This window comes from Equus caballus, chromosome 5 (assembly GCF_041296265.1).
Source record: "Equus caballus isolate H_3958 breed thoroughbred chromosome 5, TB-T2T, whole genome shotgun sequence".
Lineage (NCBI taxonomy): Eukaryota > Metazoa > Chordata > Mammalia > Perissodactyla > Equidae > Equus > Equus caballus.
In genome coordinates, this window is record NC_091688.1 from 16150980 (window position 1) to 16168719 (window position 17740).

A 17740-nucleotide genomic window follows, 5' to 3' on the forward strand; every position below is an offset into this window, starting at 1 on the left:
TCGCTTTCACTAAGTTATTTCCACCGAACGTCTGGAGCATTGTGTGTTTGCCTGTCTCAGTGTCCTCCTCCTGCAGACCCCGACCCTGCCTTTATTAGGGAAGCCAATTGATGTGTTTGCCTTGTGGGTGCCCTGGAAGCTCCAGCCATTCCCAGCAAAGGGCTGTGACCATCTTGTGAGCCTTCTGCTCCTCATTATCCCTCTGTTCTCCCAGCAGAGCCTCTGGCCTTGAATCTGTGCGTGGGTTCTGCCCCTGTTTTCCTTGCCCATGTGGTCTCCTCCCCAGGCTTCTGGACTGTCCTTCCCAGGTCTCTGAGCCCTGCTTCATTGTGCCCTCCTCTGCTTCCAAGCCTGCAGCTCTGCAGGCTCTCTCTCTTTCCTTTTAAGCCGCTCATCCTTTCTCACAGTAGGTCCCACAGGGCAGCCGAGCCATCCTAGCCAGGCTGTGTTACAGTGTGAACTGGGTGCAGAGAAACAAACCCAGGTGCCTCCACGTTGTGTCTTCACTGCCTATCAGACCGATAACTCCCTTCTGTCCTTAGGAAGGTGCGGCCTTTCCAGGAGTCCAGCTCGGGGCCAGAACCCCTGTGGGGAGCTTCTCCCTTAAGCTTTTCTCGCACTGTGTTTTTCCAACTCACTGAAGCTTAAATCCTTCTGCGGGGCTCAGGCCTCAGCGTGGGTGTGTCTAATGCCTGGTCATCCCAGAGCTGGGGTTGCGGGGGAGGCTGTACCTGTTGCTAGGTCAGTACCCAGCTGAGATCACGAACCCATTTCATTCCCAGGAGATTTCCAGGTGACTCCATCTCTCTGTCTTACCCACGCCCCTTCTCCTCTCTCTCCATCTCTCTCCTCAGCATAGCAACTGAAGCTACCCGTGGCAGACTTTTTTTTTTTTTTTTACCAGAAGCTCACACTTTAGCAGGTTTCACCTGAAAGGCTCATTAAAACACAGCTTGCTGAGCGCTGACCTTCATCCCTGGAGTTCTGGTCTGAAGGTCTCCATTGGGATCCAAGAACATGCTTTCCCAAAAGGCCCCAAACGATGCTGATGCTGCAGGGCTGGGGCCCTTTGAGAACCACTGCTCTAGACTATGTTTGCCCAAGTTGAACTAGTGATGGCTGGCGTATTCCTTTACATTCTGCTTCTAAATGACTTGATCAGCTCATTCATCCATTCCTACAGCAGATTTTTGTTGAGCGCCTATTCTGAATACTGGGGCAGGTACTCCCTGTGCAGAGAAACACAAAACCCTGTCCTGCAAGAGTTCACAGCTTTGTACAGGGGACAGACATGGAAATAATTATTATATGGTGTGACAAATATTATAGTAACCTGCAAATAATAAAATAAGAGGTTTAGAAATAGCCAGCAGTCTCCTTGCACAAAGCAAGTAAAATATTTAGATGAGAGGAATATAAATAATAGTGATTCATTCATTCTTTTATTCGTCCCCCTTTTCAAGGGTTGAATAAAGAAAACTGAGCTTAATGCATTAAAATAATAATAATAACATTTAATGTTTGTGGGGCATTTGTTATGTTTCAGTTACTTTACCAAGTATAGAGTATATTGATTGAATCCTGGGGTCAGACTGCTGGCTGGCTGAGTCCTGGCCCTATCACTTACTATCTGTGCAGCCTTAGGCAGGTTACTCAACCACTCTGTGCCTCAGTTTCCTCATCAGAGGAAAAGGCCATAGTACTAGTATCTCTTTTAGAGGATTCTTGAGAAGATTAAATGTACTAATGTAGGTAAAAGCTACATAGTAATTCCTCCAACCAATGTGGACTCTTATTATCAATATTTTGTGACCTCATGCTGAATATCAGAGAATTGGCCTAGGGAAATTTGTGCTCTGCAGACTAAATAAATCACCAGGATTTAGGCAAGAGAAAGGTTTGGGGCTGGGTATCAGAGGATCTCAGAACAAGGCTGAAAAGCCCCTGGGGCGCCAGTCAGAGGAGGCAGCCCTAGCTGGGCTGTCAGGGGATCAGTTCTTCCAGATGGGGTAGAAGAAGGGCCTTGAAGCGTGGCCAGGATTTGGACAGTGCATTTTTTTTTTTTGAGAGGATGAGGGAGGATTGTCAGAATTGAGGCTTAAAAGCGTTCCCAGCAGAGGGAATATCTCTACCCCTTGAAGCGTAAGAGGGCAGAGCCCTCAGGCTGGGATCTAGAGAGTTTCAAGCTTAGCCTTGCCCAGCCTGGCCATTGAGAGGACCAGCCAGTTCACCTTCCTTGAGAGATGCTTTCTCTCCCATCCGCTTCCTGCCCAAATGCCATGTGGCTGGTGCTGCCAGCAGTGCCCACCGGGCAAAGAGGCTGTGTTTTCTGCTGCTTCCTCAGAGGGGCTGCACTCTCCCCTCTAGTTACTGTTTCCATCCCTGAGAGATGTGGTTCTCCGTTCTTATTCCGACATAGGGGAGTATTCCCCTAATCTTTGTTTGGGCCCCCCTTGGAACCACGGTCTACATTCATGTTGAGTCAAGTCTGTATTTTCTGCCTCCCTTGGACCCAGCTTTACAGCGGAAACTGTAGCTGGATGAGAGGGCAGAATCTCTTGGTTTTGTTTTACTCCTTTCCTGAGCTCCTCAGAGAGAAGAGTGACAGAGCCTTTCTTCTTCCGGAGAAGATTGGAGGATGAGGTCCTTCTCAGCAGGATACACCTGGGAAGGGCTTATTACGTGATAATCCCTGATAAACCCCCTCTAATTATCCTCTCACTTTCCCTCTTAGTGATGAAAAAAACCTCTAGGCATTTAATTAACGCTTTCAGAAATCCTTTCTCATCACCTTTTCTTTCTTTCCTCCCTTCTGCTTGTCTTAGATTTAATCAGAGCCATACATTCAGCCTATGAACTTACTTATTTATTTATTCATTCAACAAACACTTGCTGAGCACCTACTGACAGCTGATTTGGGTTCTGGACAGATACATAGACAAATAAGACCTACTCCTTGTTCTTGAGGGCTGTCAAATCTTTGGAAAATGACATACAGGCAAGCAATGATTCTATACAGAGTTCAGTAGTATGGTAGCATCCAGGGCAGGGAGTGATGAAGAGTGACTGACTCTGGGAACTTTACCTGGTGAAGGTAACATTTAATCAGGGTATGCATCGAGGCTTTCCAGTTGGACAGGTGGAAAAGATATTCTAGGTAGTGGGGACAACACAAGCAAAAGCACAGAGATAGGAAAGAACATGGCATACGAGGGCATTGCAAGACGCGGGGTGTGGCGGTGTCACTTGGTATGCAGGGAGGCAGGGGCTGTGAGACGAGTAGAGAGGTTCAGCTGGGGTCAGTCTCGGTAGGGGATTTGGCAAGGGCAGCCGTTGGAGGGTTTTAAGCTGGGTAGAGACAGGGTGAGATATGTTGATTAGAAATGACAACCTTCTCCCTCTCTAAAGACTGAAACCAACTGTGGCTGGGGATCCCTTGTCCCATTCTATAAGATCTCCCTAGCGACAGAGTGGCTGTTGCACTGCTGGCCAGAGAACCTGCTGTGGCAGGCTTCCAACCTTATCAGACATCCAGGGCAGAGAAGAAACCACTGAGTTAAGGTATAGACATCAAAGGAGTTGAAACAATATACCATTTGGATAGGATTACAATATGCGCCTGGTCAGAAACTGCTTCTCCTGCTGGCATTGCTGTTGTAAATGCCTGCCTCCATAGCTCTGTTCTCTAATATGTTCCAAGTTAAACAACACCGTTATTTCTATCTATCTGCTCCCCTACCCCCACCTGACACATAAGAAGTAATACAATGTAGTGTCTTGACAAACATGGGTTTCAACTTGGTTTCTACAATATACTGACTGTGGGGCCTTGGGCAAATCCCCTAGCCTTTCTGAGCCTGGATTATGTTGTTGTTTTGTTTGTTTTTAACATGTAAACTTAGAATTGCACCTCTCTCGCACGTGGTTGTGAAGAGTAGAGTTAATGTATGTCATGCACCTAGCTTGGTGTTCAGCATAGAGTAGATGCTTAACAAGTGAAAGCCATGATTATTTTTCTCTCCTCAGTTACACTGAAGCTTTAGGATATAAGTCACAGGAAAATGTTTAGATAAAGATGTTGTAATCAGATCCTTTTAGTACTGCCAGGAAAAGGTCTGACTGCATCCATGTTGGAGCTGCCATCCAACAGCTTATATGCACTCTTGTGTTAGTCATCGTCATTGATCTTAGTACATTCCACCCTAACAACAGCAAAGAAAGTTGTGCAGAGAATGGTGAAAGCAAAAGGGGATTCTTTCCAATGGTTCCCAGATTGGGGAAACAGTGAACATTTATTATTTTACTATCTGTATTGTGTTTCGACCTTATTATACCCATAAAACAATGGGAATGCACAGTGGAATGAATTTTGTGTATCTTAGAGGAAAGAGGAAGAACTAAGATGAATTTCTAACATCATAATGAGCAAGACAGTGGAAATCAAGAGATGAGAAGAGAAGGTTCGGGGGAGTGTAGAATCAGAACCCGAGATTCTAGTCCATGAGACAGAGGAGAAGCAGAGTGAGGAATATGGGTCTGAGTGGGCACCTCACAACTGTAGTCTGATGTAGGCACCTACTCAAGTGAGGAATTCCCTCCTCGATGTCCCTGACAGATGGTCGTCTGGCACAGTGATTTCCGTTCTTTTTCACATCATGGCACACAGAGAAAATAACATTTGTAAGACACTGGGGTAAATGGACGAGGCTGCTCACAAGTGGAGGTGACCAGCCTGGGGACTCTGGCTGTGCCAGGCTTTGCCAGCGGCTGTGAGACATGAGTGGAGTGATAATTGGGCACACTTGTAGCCCGGTGTGCTTTGAGAAACTCTGATCCAGCAGGACCAGAGTGGAGAGCCTCACCCATGTACTCTCAGGCCTTCAGATGATTGATAGGCGCATAGGACTGGGCATTTCATTATCACTGTCATCAACACCAGTGAAGGTTTTTTGGGCCTGTTTTCCAGGGGTCTGTCTTGGATTCTGAAGATACAAAGACTTAAAAGCCATGGTTTCTTGCTTTCAAGCCATTCTTACTAAGGCGTTAGAGTGCTTCCTATGGCCACAAAATAAATGAAACTAACTGACCTGGGACTTCAGGGAACCAACTGAGCTTACCAGCCTTAAATAGTGTTTGACATACAATCATTAATTAAAACAGGGACGTTCAATGATAAATTAATTCACCTGTTCAGAAGCCCTTGTGGAGGGAAGAATGAAAGCCAAGAAAAATGATTATCTGAAGCTTTTTTCTTGAGTGTCTGCTCTTATGTGCTGTGCTGAATGTTTGAGTTAGCTAAGGGTACTTGCTGTATGTCAACAGAGATGCCATTTTACAGGTGATATATTTATATTCTAGAAATGGAAACTCATCTAGGCCTGTGAAACAGAAGAATGCTAGTGGTGTTATAATCCCCTATTAGTCAGCAACATTATTGAGAATCTCTTGTTTGTAGAATAATATTCTAGGCATTAGTAGTGAACAGAGAAATAGAAGATACAGTTCTGTCTTTGAGAAACATTCAATCCTTATGGGAAGAGAGGACCAATATGTGAAAGAGACAGAATACATATAAAGAAGGTCTGTAAATAAATACAAACAAAAACCCAAGTGTAACACTTAATGGTCTGGTTTCTATTATAGGTATTTATACTCATGACTTGGCCTTCTTATGGATACCAAGGCCCTTAAGGACTCTTTTCTCAGTCATTTTATACAGAGTGCACACTCAAAAGTGTTGAATGAATATGTATGCAACTGTGGGGTGTGCCTAAGTGCTGGAGGAATTCTGGAGTATAGTAGAATGATGTGCTCAGGGGAAGCCTTATAGAGACTGAGCAGTGTTTTCCAGGATGAGAGAACTCATGGTTTGGCAGACGGGGAGGGAATAGGAGAGGGAAGAAGGAAGGAGGAGTTCATAGGAAGTGAGCAAATCCAAATGATTTAGGCCATCCTCAGGGGTCCTCCACGACCTGCTCCTCCTCATCTTGTCTTGCTTTTCTCACTACTGCCACAGCAACTCTTTGTGGCCCCATCATTCCAACCTTTCCCTCTCCTTAGATTGTCTTCCTCCAATGATTGGGCGATCTAAATCCTATTCCTACTTCAAGTGCAGGTGAAGGTATAGCCACAGGAACCTTTCCAGGACATCTCTAGCCTCTCTCTTTTCTTCATTAAATCAGATAGCAGTGTTCACAGGTCTGAGCTCTGTGCTCTGAACCTTCAGAAGTGAGAGATATCCTCAAAAAGGTCTTCAACTTGAGGTAGCTTCCAAGTGAGATCATGAGGCTAGACTAATTACATGCAAAATAACTACAGATCTTCCTCGAGTTATGATGGGGTTACATCTGGATAAACCCATCGTAAGTTGAAAATATCATAAGTCAAAAGTGCATTGAATAAGAAGTTGAACAAGATCAACAGGTTTTTAAAGATTTATTTAAAGCAGTAGAGACCTTTACACACACACACGTACTGTTGTCTCACAAGATGATTTAAGTGTGTATGTGTATTTCAAAAGTGAAAAAAAATGAAACAATCCATTCCAACGTAGACATATTCATCCTTCAGTAAATCTTTTAAAGTAAGATGAATCCCACAGCTGACCTTGTCTCAGAGTTATGCAATTCAACAATAGATTGAACTCCCATGCTGGAACCCACCGCCATAAAGTCGAAAAATTCTAAGTTGAACCTCATTAAGTCAGGAACCGTCTGTAGTGGCAACAGGGCCACGTATAGCATGAAACTGAGTGGTATAGAAGAGAAGGGCTGTGCAGAGTGGACTAGAGGTCAGAAATTCTGCATCCTACTTCTACTTCTGTAACGAATTAGTGGATCTCTCTCAGCAATCACTTAGCTTTTGACTAAGTTCTTCATCTGTGAGATGAAGGGTTTGTGTAAGATGCTGTGATTCTTTCTAGATCTCTAGCCTACAAGATGATGAAAGTTACAGTTAAGTTAGACTGAATGGAAAATGGTGATTGGCTACTTGGAAGGGACAGGGGACCAATGGAAAGGCAGTAAATAATGGTCACTAGAAGGATTGACCCCTGAGGACCATAGGATAGACTAGAGAACTGGCTAGCGACTGGCTGAAGACCTGTTGCCCTGGTATCATCAAGGACGAGGCTGGGTGTTCTGTTTTTCTCTGGCTTTCCTCTTTGCCAAACTTGTCCTGCTCTGTTTTCCCACTGGCAGGAGAAGGGGAAGATAGGTGGTGAAATGTCCAATAGAAAGTTACTCCTCAGGGTGCTTTTGCATCTGGACAAAGGCACTGCTGCATCCTCAGTGATGGTCACTGACGCTCCAGGCAAGCGGGAGAAAGTGGCTGCTGACCATCAAGTCTAGGGGGCTTGGAACAGCCAGCATGTGTGGGGAGCCTTGATCGCTTATAGTGGGCTCCTGGCTAAGCCAGATGCTGCCTTTGGAGCTTGTTTGTGCGGGGAGACTTACCATGTTTTTTAAATATGCTTGGGGATCTGACACATAATAAAATGCGCTGCCTTCAGGACTGACAGGTTCAGCCTCCGTGCTGGGTGGCAGCAGGTGGTTGTGTTTTGCTCAGAGCTCTCTGTCCTCGCTCTTTCCACCTGCTCCCCACCATTCTTTCTTGCCTGGGGGCTGGGAAGACAGCTCTCCTTTTCTGGCTGCCAGATCCTACCGTTGGCTTTTCTGTTTATTTTTTGTTACTTTATTTTTAATTATTTTTATTATTTTAGATTACTCCCCTAGAAGGTGGTAATAGTGTGGGAAGGATTGCTTTTCAGAGACCTGGGGCTCAATGAGATATGGAGAGTCAAGGGTTCTCAAGAAGTTGGCCCATTGTGGTTCTAGAATGTGGCCCCAGGTCTGCTCCCGGTCACTTTGCTTGTTTGGGCTTCAGTTTCCTCTTCTGCCAGATGAGTTGGATGACGCCTCCTCATATCTTCTTCCAAAACAATGGCTAGAGTTCTTGGTTTGCAGGAAACCAGGTTGGATGGTCCATAGCCTTTTAATTGCCCAGTGGCTTGTAGGGTACACTGTACATTGTGTCCTTTTCCTAAAATAGGGGTGTGGTCAGAGGGCAGTGGCTCTGCCCTTAGAAACACCATCCAACTGGCATGACTCGGGGAGGGGTGTTACCAGCTTTGTAAGCACGGGCAAAACCCTGATGAAAAAGGGATATAATGCCTCAAGTCAGATTCCCTAAAACTGGCTATGGGACAGGGATTCTTGGGGAAATGATTTATTGAGGGACTGCTCTCAGGAGAAACTTGTAGGGATATGAAGGAAGCAGGATAGGTCAGGGGAAAATACTAGACAAAGATGTAGTTTCAGAAGTTTTAGCCTCAGCCTGATCCCATAGGCAGCTCCAGAGTGTGAACTGTACCACAGAGGTTGTCCCACCCAGAGGCAAAGGGGCTGGGCCCCTGATACCCCTGCATCAGTTAGTTATTGGCTACAGGCCATCCTTACTGCCCCCACCCTGTGGGCAGGCATAAACTCCCAGGTGAGGTGGGTCTGTCAGCCAGAGGCCAGCTTCTGAGAAGGGTGGAGGTGGGAGCCATTAGCAGCCGACACTCGTGGCTGCTGGGAAAGGTGTGACCTGCCGGTAAAAGAGATCTGCTGGAGGCAGCGCAGAATCTGCCATATCCAGACAGGTGAGAGCTGGGCAGGGAGGAGGTAGGAGGCAGGAGTGCGAGAGAGCTATCCTGAATGGGAGTCCTGAGCAAAGAGGGAATGGGGATGGCTCAGTGTTGGATGCAGGGAAATGTTCAGATGTGATTTCCCAATTATGGTTATGGAAGTCAGGACAATGTTACATTGGAGGGGAGGGGGGTGGCACCTAGGAAGGGTCTTGCAGGAAGCACTGTTGTTGTCTGGGTGCTGGTTGCATAGGTATGTACACTTTGAAAAACTCTGTCAAGGGATACCCTTATGATTCATGTACCTTCGGTATAACATCCACACAGGGACCTGGGGGGCTGCTGTTGCAAAGTGGCAGGAGCTCATTCCAATGGCGCATTCCCTACCCTCCTTTTTCTCCTATGTCTCCCACCTCTTGTCACTTCTTAATCTTAACCTTTTCCTCCTCTTTCTTTTACCTCCAAAATAAACCTTTCTCTGCCTTCCTGGCCTCTGCTGTCTCAGCCAAGTTAGCTTCTTAGATCTCATTTGATTCTTTTCTCTGAAAGCTTCAGCAGATCCTTTCCTGTCCTCCTGGACCGGGGGAGAAGCACCTGCACATCAGCACCCTGTGTGGTCCCTTCACAGCACTCACCACAGTTCAGTTGTACGAATATTTGTGTGCTCATCTATTTAATGTGGGTCTCCCCGTTATACTGTGTTTCACAAGGGCCAGGACCTCAGACTGTGTTGCTTATCATTTATCCCCAGCACCGAGGAGAGTATCTGTCACGTAGGATGTGGTCCACAAATTTGTTGAACAAAATCCGACATTCAGCTCTGAGACATGGACTCCAAGTCCCTTGGGGCGAGGGAGGAATGAAGGGGTGGAAAGAAGTGGGGGCCAAGGAGAGGCAAGTCAGCTGGGTAGGGGCCAGCCCGTGTGTGCTGCCCTTAGGGAAGGTGCTTTGCGGTTGGATCAGTCTTTGGTCTCTGTCCCTTTCCTTCCCCACTCTCGCCCTCTCTGAATGTTCTTTCCCTGGGGTGGTCAGCAGAGGCCTTGGACAGACACTTTTACTGTGATGAATGGCCTAGCCTTTTTGTCCACCTAGGGTGGCTGCTCCAACCATCCCTTCACTGGAGCTCAGTTGGTAATTCCAAAGATCCTCCTTGAGACAGAGCCTCCTCTAGGCTAGAGGTTCTCAGCTGGAAGCCATTTTGGTCCAGGACATTTGGCAATTCTGGAGACACTTTTGGTAGTTACAACTGGGGGAGTGCCCCTGGCATGTAGTGGGTAGAAGCCAGGATCCTGCTAATGCATCACACAGAGCAGCCCGCTACAACAAAGAATTATCCAGCCTAAACTGCCAGTAGTGTCCTGGCTGAGAAACCCTGCTGTAGGCCAGCCCAGGGCTTGCCGGCAGGCACTGCCTCCAGCCTGGGAAGCAGGTGTGCCACAGAGACCCTTTTTTCTGAAAGGACTCTGGAATCAGTATCCTCCTTTTTCCTGGTCTCAACTCTCTCAGCCTCCCCACTCAGATAAATTTCAGCCTCCCTGTCAGAGCTGCTCTGTGAAAGGGGTGTACGTACAAGAGATCCTTCAGCATATTTTCCACAGAGCCCTGTGGAATGCTGATAGAGACCTGCTTCCAAGGATGGGGGCCTAGCGCCGCCTAAACAGCTTCAGGCCAGGAGAACCATGGGACCCCTTTCCTCTTCCCTTCTCCATCCCCATCTTTCTCTCCAGTCCTGCTCCTCCCACCCCCACTTTCCACCAGCTCCCTCCATACCCCTGAGATTAATGTGATAATTGGCGAGTGTGCCTGTTTACGCAGGGAGTGGGGGCGCTCACCACCCCCAGTCAGGCAGGTTCCCAAAGGAACGCTTTCCCACTGTCTCAGGACTGGTACCCGCTAAGCACTCCTTGTGCAGGTGGGCTGCCACCCCCGACTGCTTTCTCTGTCTGTTATCACCCCCATCATGTGCACGTGTGCATGTGTGTGTCGCTCAGGGAATGAGCAGGTGAGAAAGATGGAGCGCAGCCAGCCTGCCAGCTGAGAGCCTTGGCTGGGTCAGGTGGGAGGAGAATCAGCACCTTAAATAAGAGGACATTACCCTAAAGAAAAGCACTCTTCTGTAATGCCTAACGCAGAGTAGGTGTTCCATGAATGGGGTGGAATGAAGAGGCTGGTAGCCTTCTTTGCATGGAGGGACCTCGTTTACACTTAGCTGCTCCACAGCAGCCTTCTGGGCAGGGAAGCTTCCGCTCTCCTGGAGCCAGAATCCAGGGCATCATGGCTGGAAAGCTATGGGTCTCCTTCCCCAGGTTCTTGCTCAAAATACTTAGCATGGCTGTCCCCTGTCTTTGAAGGAGGAGTCACTAGAGAAAAGAAAACGTGATGCTCCTACATACAAGCTGCTGGTGAGAGTCGCAGAAGCAGAGGGGCACGGTGGAGAAAGGAGGAAAAGTAGAAATTCTCCCTTTCGCACAGGCAACCCTCCTCTCTGCCCCCTCCTGCTGGGACACAGACACACCTGCATACCCCCAGAGAGAACACAGTCACAACTCTGGGGTTGAACTGGCAGCGTTCTGCGTGGTGTTCCTGCCTCCCACCTCACATGATAGATGGGCACTTGCTGCCTTGAGAGTTGTCGATTACTTTCTTCTTTTTTAATCTCAAAAGACGCTTTAGTAGTTGTCTCTCCTACACTGGACAATTTTAAGGTTTTGCTAATGATGAATCAGAAGGAGATTGAAGCTCTAATTAGCATCAGAAGGAACCCCGTCATTTTGGAGGAGGGAAGTGTGAAGTCCTTTGCTTGCCCGCTTCCTGCTGAGGTGTGTCGCCTTGTCCTACTGCATGCGTCCTTGACCCATTGACAGGCACGTGAGGTGAGGGTGAGGCCACCTGGCGAGGAAGGATGAGGCGGGGAAGAACTGCCAGGAAGCCCGAGGGAGAGGAGAAAGGTGTAGGGAGGGCACGGCAGGTCTATTTAAAGGTTTGTGAATAATCGCGGGAGCTGTCACTCTGCTTTCTCCAGAAGAACCTTTTAAGCTGTCAGTCATCTTTAATAACCCCCAGGGCATAGTGCTGCTTCTGGTGTCCTGCCAGAGATTCTTTTTCTCCTCCTCCCCTTCCTCCTCTTTTTCTCATCCAACTGGCCCCAATGCTGTAGTGAAGGACTTTTTTTTTTTTTCAGTAATTTACAAATCTCCACAGAGTGAGAGGGGAATATCAGAATGATTTCTTCTTCTTCTTCTTTTTTTTTTTTTTTGGTATATTTTAAGCATAATGATCATCTTATTCAAACTGTGGTCATTTATCAATTAATCGAGCAGCTATGTGTGCCAAACAGTTTGTTAGGAACCAGATACAGAAATGAGCAGACAGTTAAGGTTCTTGTCTTAGTTAAAGCAAAACCAAAATATTTTTACAAAACACTGAATAAAGAGACTGCTCCTCATTGATGTTTTATAGAAGAACTGAGAAGCACGTTCCAGACTCTGGGCCAGTGAGGGGAGTCCTTTAGTCCCTGCATTTCACAAGCTGTATATATTCTGATAATAGATTTAGATTAACAGATTAGTTAATAGATTTCCTTTGAAAAGGGAGGTTTCATAATCAAGGAATTGCCTGAAGTGACGGAGTAAAAATTAATAATGCTTCTTTTTTGTGGGTCTTCTCACAAGCTAAGGGGAAAATGTAATCTACTGTGTTTCCCAAGTTTCTTTGGTTACAGAAGCTCATTTTCCACAGAACATTTTAATATCTTCCAGAGCTCTAGCAATGAGAAGAACACAATTTGGGAAATGTTCTTCACTCTGTAGCATCTCTGGCAAATAGTCACCCGAATGAAATTGCTCCAGCCAGCCTCAAACTGTAGCCCAGTCACTCCTGGGACCAAAGACACTGTAAAACTCACAATTTCATCATTGCCATTGCTGACACGAACTAATGTTTATTGGCAACTGAACCCTGATCTGGATGCTGGGAGCAGACTCAGTCCTTCCTGCCAAAGAATGCTAAGGGCGAGGGGTGGGAAGTGGGGTGCTTGCTAAGCCATAGAGAGAGTGAAACTTGTCAATCTGGAGCATTACTGGTGAACCATCTGAGCTAACTAGTCTTTACAAAATGTGGCATTTGTAATTATGAATAAAGACAGAGCTAGTTATACAAAGGTCATTCAATCCATTTTTCAGCTCACAGGAAGGACCATATCTCAACTACATCAGAAAACCCAGCTTCCTATGTCCGTTAGAACCCCTGTGACCCTTGGCATTTGGTTCTTCTGAGCCTTCCTTCTGATAATCAGAAGCAGTTTTCTCAGAGGTCTGGCCCACATCTTCCCTGCTTGCATTTAACTGACCAGATCTGGTTGAACTAAAGAGCTACATCTTACACACTGCAGTCAGCAGCTCCCTGGCTTTGCCCCATCTGGTTCAGAAGGCATTTGTTTTTAACTTTTATTCTGTTTCATTTACAATCATCTCTCTGAACAGTGTAGGGGCCAGACAAAACACACAAGTTTGGTGAAAGAGGTTGCCTTAGAAGCTATTTTTAATGGAAAAACCTAGTACAGTGATAGCTGCCATGATCAGTGGGAGGCTGTGTTCTTTGGGCTGATGTATTTGAATGGGAGGCAGAGAGAAAATACGATAATTTGGCAGAAAAACAAGGTAGAATGTCATAGAAGTCCACGGGAAGCATGGGGAGAATGAATCAAAATATGTTTGCAAAGTTTAATAGTGAGAGGGAGAAAAAGGTAAATCCCAGGGACAAGAAACACTTTTCCGTAGAAATTCTGTGTTTAGATATTAATTTAATTCAGCATGTGAATTTTAAGCATAGCATTTGACTTTGATGGCCTTGTTTCTCCAGTGAATTGGGAATGAAATATCTTTCTTTCCAGAAACTGTTGAGTTTCAAACAGGTATTAAAGCTTGCGTGTTCAGGGGTGAGGTGGGGTTGAGGGGATTTCAAAGCCCTGCATATGTATAATGCAATTCAAGGGGAGTATTTAGAAAGATTTGGGGTAGATATCATGGGGAAGGAGAGTCAAGGTAAAGCTTAGTTGAGAGGCTCAGGTGTCGGAGAGGACTTTTCAAAAATGCTTCAAAACTTTTTCAAGGTCCTAATAAGACATTCTGCCATGAGTTGCTTCTTTGGCTAAGTCATGTGGTATAATTCTTCCTCAACCCCCTGCCATCCAAGGGCCTTGCATCTCACTTGTAGTACAAGAGTCCAGAATGTAGATTTCCGTGCATTTTTCAGCTCACTGTGTGTTAGCATTAGAGAGAGAGCCAGGGATCACTCTTCAAATCTAGATTTATCCCTTGTTCTGTCCAGAGCCTTGCTAGGGCCAGGCCTGGTCTAGCTCTGTACTATTGGACTATGATGGAGGAAAGAAAGCCAGAGCCCAGGGTCAAGAGCTGAGCAGGATGTGGATGACACTAATTTCTCCCAAGCAACCCTGTCAAGGCCTTTGCCAGCATCCATGGACTAGAGTGATGGACATAGCCAACCTCTGTATTTTTGAGAATCTGTCCAATTTAGAGTGCAAGGGCTTAGAACCCACATCACCAAACACTATAAACCCAGTGATTGTTTGCATTATCTTGGAAAAGTATTTGACCTTTCTGGGTTCAGCTATCTCATCTGTTAAGTGAGGGTGTTACACTGTTCCAATTCAGGATGTTACATGAGGCTGAGGCAGTGTCCTTCACAAGTCAGGAGTGAAGCGAGGCGGTGTTTAAGTGTATTGTGCTGTGCTTGTCACATCATCCTACGTGGAAAGCTGCAGGAATGGAGGTCTTCTTCTGGCAGATGATTTTGATGAAGTATTAAGGAAGCATTTTTCTTTCTTTCAGACCAATGATGCCTTAGGAGCCACCTGGAATTGGCTGTACTTCATCCCCCTCATCATCATTGGATCCTTCTTTGTTCTCAACCTAGTCCTGGGAGTGCTTTCCGGGTAAGCCAAATGTATCTCTGTCCTCTTCTTTCTAACTGTGAACTCATGCTCTTGACTCCTGGCAGATTCCTTCATTTAACCTTCATTTAGAAGACGTTTGCCGAGCAGCCCCTATCTTCCAAATGCTCTTCTAGATGCTGGGAATGGAGTAGTGAATCGTCGTTCTAATAGTCTTTACTATTCTTTGGAATTAAAAAATCTTTAGATCAGGTACAACATTGAACACGGTGTCCAGTGAGGTTCATTTATTCATCCCTCCTTTCATTCATTCAACAGTCAGAGACCTTCTGTGTCAAACACTGTCCTGGTTGTTAGGGATATAAAGTTGAATAAAATACAGGCTTTACCCTCAAAAGATTCTTACTCTATCGTGTATTGGACATCAGATATCATACTTGTGGCTTGAATTGGTGTACATCAGTCAGCAAGCACTCAGTGTTCAGTGCCACGGTAAGCATTGCAAGGAGCACATGAAGAATAAGGCACAGTTCCTGCCCTTAAGAAACTTATGTTGTGCCAAAAGGACAGCAAACACTTGAAACAGCTAGGATGCAGGAGTTCTTTCACTGACTAATATAAAATACAAACCATTTGTTTTGAGGAAGGGACAAATATATATAGTCTGAAGTTGTCAGGGATGGTTTCATGAAGGGTTGGGATTTTGCTTGGGATGTAAAATATGTAATAGGATAAAATAGAATATATGGGAGTGAATATTCCAGGAAGGGGAGCACCACACCTTAAGCAAAGATGAAGAAATGGGACTTGTCATGAAGAGTGAGGAGAGTGTAATGCAACCTAATTTAACCAGAGTGGAACGTTCACTTTAGGAAATGAAAGGTATAAAATAGGAGGGCTGAAACAAGGGGAGATTTTAGAGGTAGATTTGCTTCTTTTTCTAAGCAAAACTGAACTTAATTTCTTGTCTGAGTGGCATAAGTTCTTCCAATGGAAATTTATAAGGTGGTGCTTCTGTTTAAACACGGCTACTTGAAGTAAGTTGGTCATCCCTTATAGCTCCACTACCACAGGAAATCAATTTAAAAGAAGGAGACAGTGACAAAGAGGACAAGAGCAAAAATGACAATAGATGAGAGATGTCAACAAAATTTTTGAAGACAGAGAGTAAATGGTGACTGACCTAGTAGCAGGAAAACTGAGATTTAATTGCCTACAACGAGGAATACCAATAAAAAAGCAAAATGAGAGCCCTAGAAGGCTCAGGAATTAGAGTCAACCACTGTGTCTGAGAGTTGGAATGTGGGTGGTACTAGAAGAAGAGGATTGGTCAAAAGTCCTTGTAAGGAACACTTAGATCTGCTCTCCTCAGTACCTTAGATCTCTACCCCCAAACAATGCTGACAGGTGTCTGCCCCACCCAACTCCCATCCCAGCCAAAGTTAGAAGACTTACTCTCTGTAGAGGCTGAATCAGAGGAGCTTGGAATGGTAACATCAGCTGCCTCTGAGGGCGGCGTTGATATGCTGGAGTGAAAACAGGAAAGTTAAATGAAAGTCCACAAACTGAATGTCATACTCCCAGCCCACTTCTACTGCACGACTCTCGGAATTGTAGCAGTCTGGAAGGGGTTCATGGGATTCCTCTCCGGGGAAACTATTCATCTTAAGAGAAAAGACCTACATATACTGATATTTGAAGGTGATCAGAGAACCGGTTCCCACCCATCACCTTCAGTGAAGCACATGATCTTAGATTTCTATGGCTGCTGCAATAATTTACCTCAAAGTAGTTGGCTTAAAACTGAGAGAAATTAATTCTTTCACAGTTCTGGAGGCTAGAGGTTCAAAATCTGGTGGGGTCATACTCCTTTTGAGGGCTTAGGGGAGAATTTATTTCCTTCCTCTTCTAGCCTCTGGCAGCTCCAGGCATTCCTTGGCTTGTGGCTGCATCATGTAGTCATAGTTCCTCCTTCTCTTCTGTCTAGAATCTCCCTCTGCCTCTCTCTTATGAGGACACTTGTCCTTGGATTTAGGGTCACCTGGATGATCTAGGATGACCTCTTCATCTCAAGATCCTTAACTTAATCACATCTGCAGAGACCCTTTTTCCAAATAAGGTAACATTCACAGGTTCCTGGAATTAGGATGTGGACATAACTTTTTGGAGGGGCACCATTCAACCCACTGCACTCACCATTCTACAAGCCCCAACCGTGCAGACAGAGTTTTCAATAAGCCTTTTGTGCCTTGCTCTTAAATATGAACACACAGGTAGGGATCATCAGCATTTGAAGAAAAGATCCTACACAAAAGACACAAACAAAATAAAAATAGAGAAAAGGAACTTGAGGAAGTATGAACAATGCAGGGAGCAGAAGATAACCTTTAAAGCATGTAATTGATATCAGCAGACATAGAAGGGAAATAATTTTATTCACAAATAACATTGCTATAAAAAAAGAGAACATTTAGCAGTTAAGAAGAGCACTTGGGAATTAATGTAAAATAATGACTGTAGAATTTACACTAATGTAAAAAATGTAAAAATGTAATAAAAAGATAGTAAATGGTTGGAATATAAAGTCGATGAAATTACCTAGAAAATAGAACAAAAATAAGAAAATCAGAGGATTGATCCAACATTCAACTAATAAGAGTTCCATAGAGAGAACAGGGAAATGGAGAGGAAGAAATTAACAAAGAAAAATGCCAAAAATGTTTCCAGAACCAGTAAACTCACATTGCCAGATTTAAAGATCTGTTGAGACATGTGCAAGGATATTCTTTCCAGCATTGTTTTTTGGTGGTGAGGAGTTGGAGAAAACCTCAGTATTCATAACTGGGAGAGTAGGCAGATAAACTGTTCGATGCATACCATGATAAACTATGTAGCAGTTAGGGGCAACAAATACCATGTGCACTTGAAAACATAGAGTATCTTAAAAACATAGAGTTTAGTGAAAAAAAGAAGGTGAAATAATAGCATCTATCTAAAAAAACACATGAACACATAATAGTTTGTAAAAATGCATTCACATAAAAGGTATACACTGAATACATTGTAATGGTAGTTTGTATGGCAGGGAGATGGGAGGTTGGTATGGAGATAAAAGGGAACAAATGAATTTAATTACTTAATGATGAAAATGCCCACTGAACACTCAGCATAGCTGTTGAAAAGAGACCGCACCAAGGTAAATC

General features: G+C 45.0%; 1 protein-coding gene across 2 annotated transcripts in view; it reads left to right on the forward strand.

Annotated features, from left to right (window-relative positions):
* CACNA1E (calcium voltage-gated channel subunit alpha1 E) overlaps window positions 1–17740 on the forward strand; it is a 475091-nt gene that overhangs the window by 315744 nt on the left and 141607 nt on the right. For both annotated transcript variants that reach the window (XM_023640670.2, XM_070267841.1), the window contains exon 9: window positions 14476–14579. In XM_023640670.2, the coding sequence (XP_023496438.1) occupies window positions 14476–14579 (104 nt within the window). The remainder of the gene's footprint in view (window positions 1–14475; window positions 14580–17740) is intronic.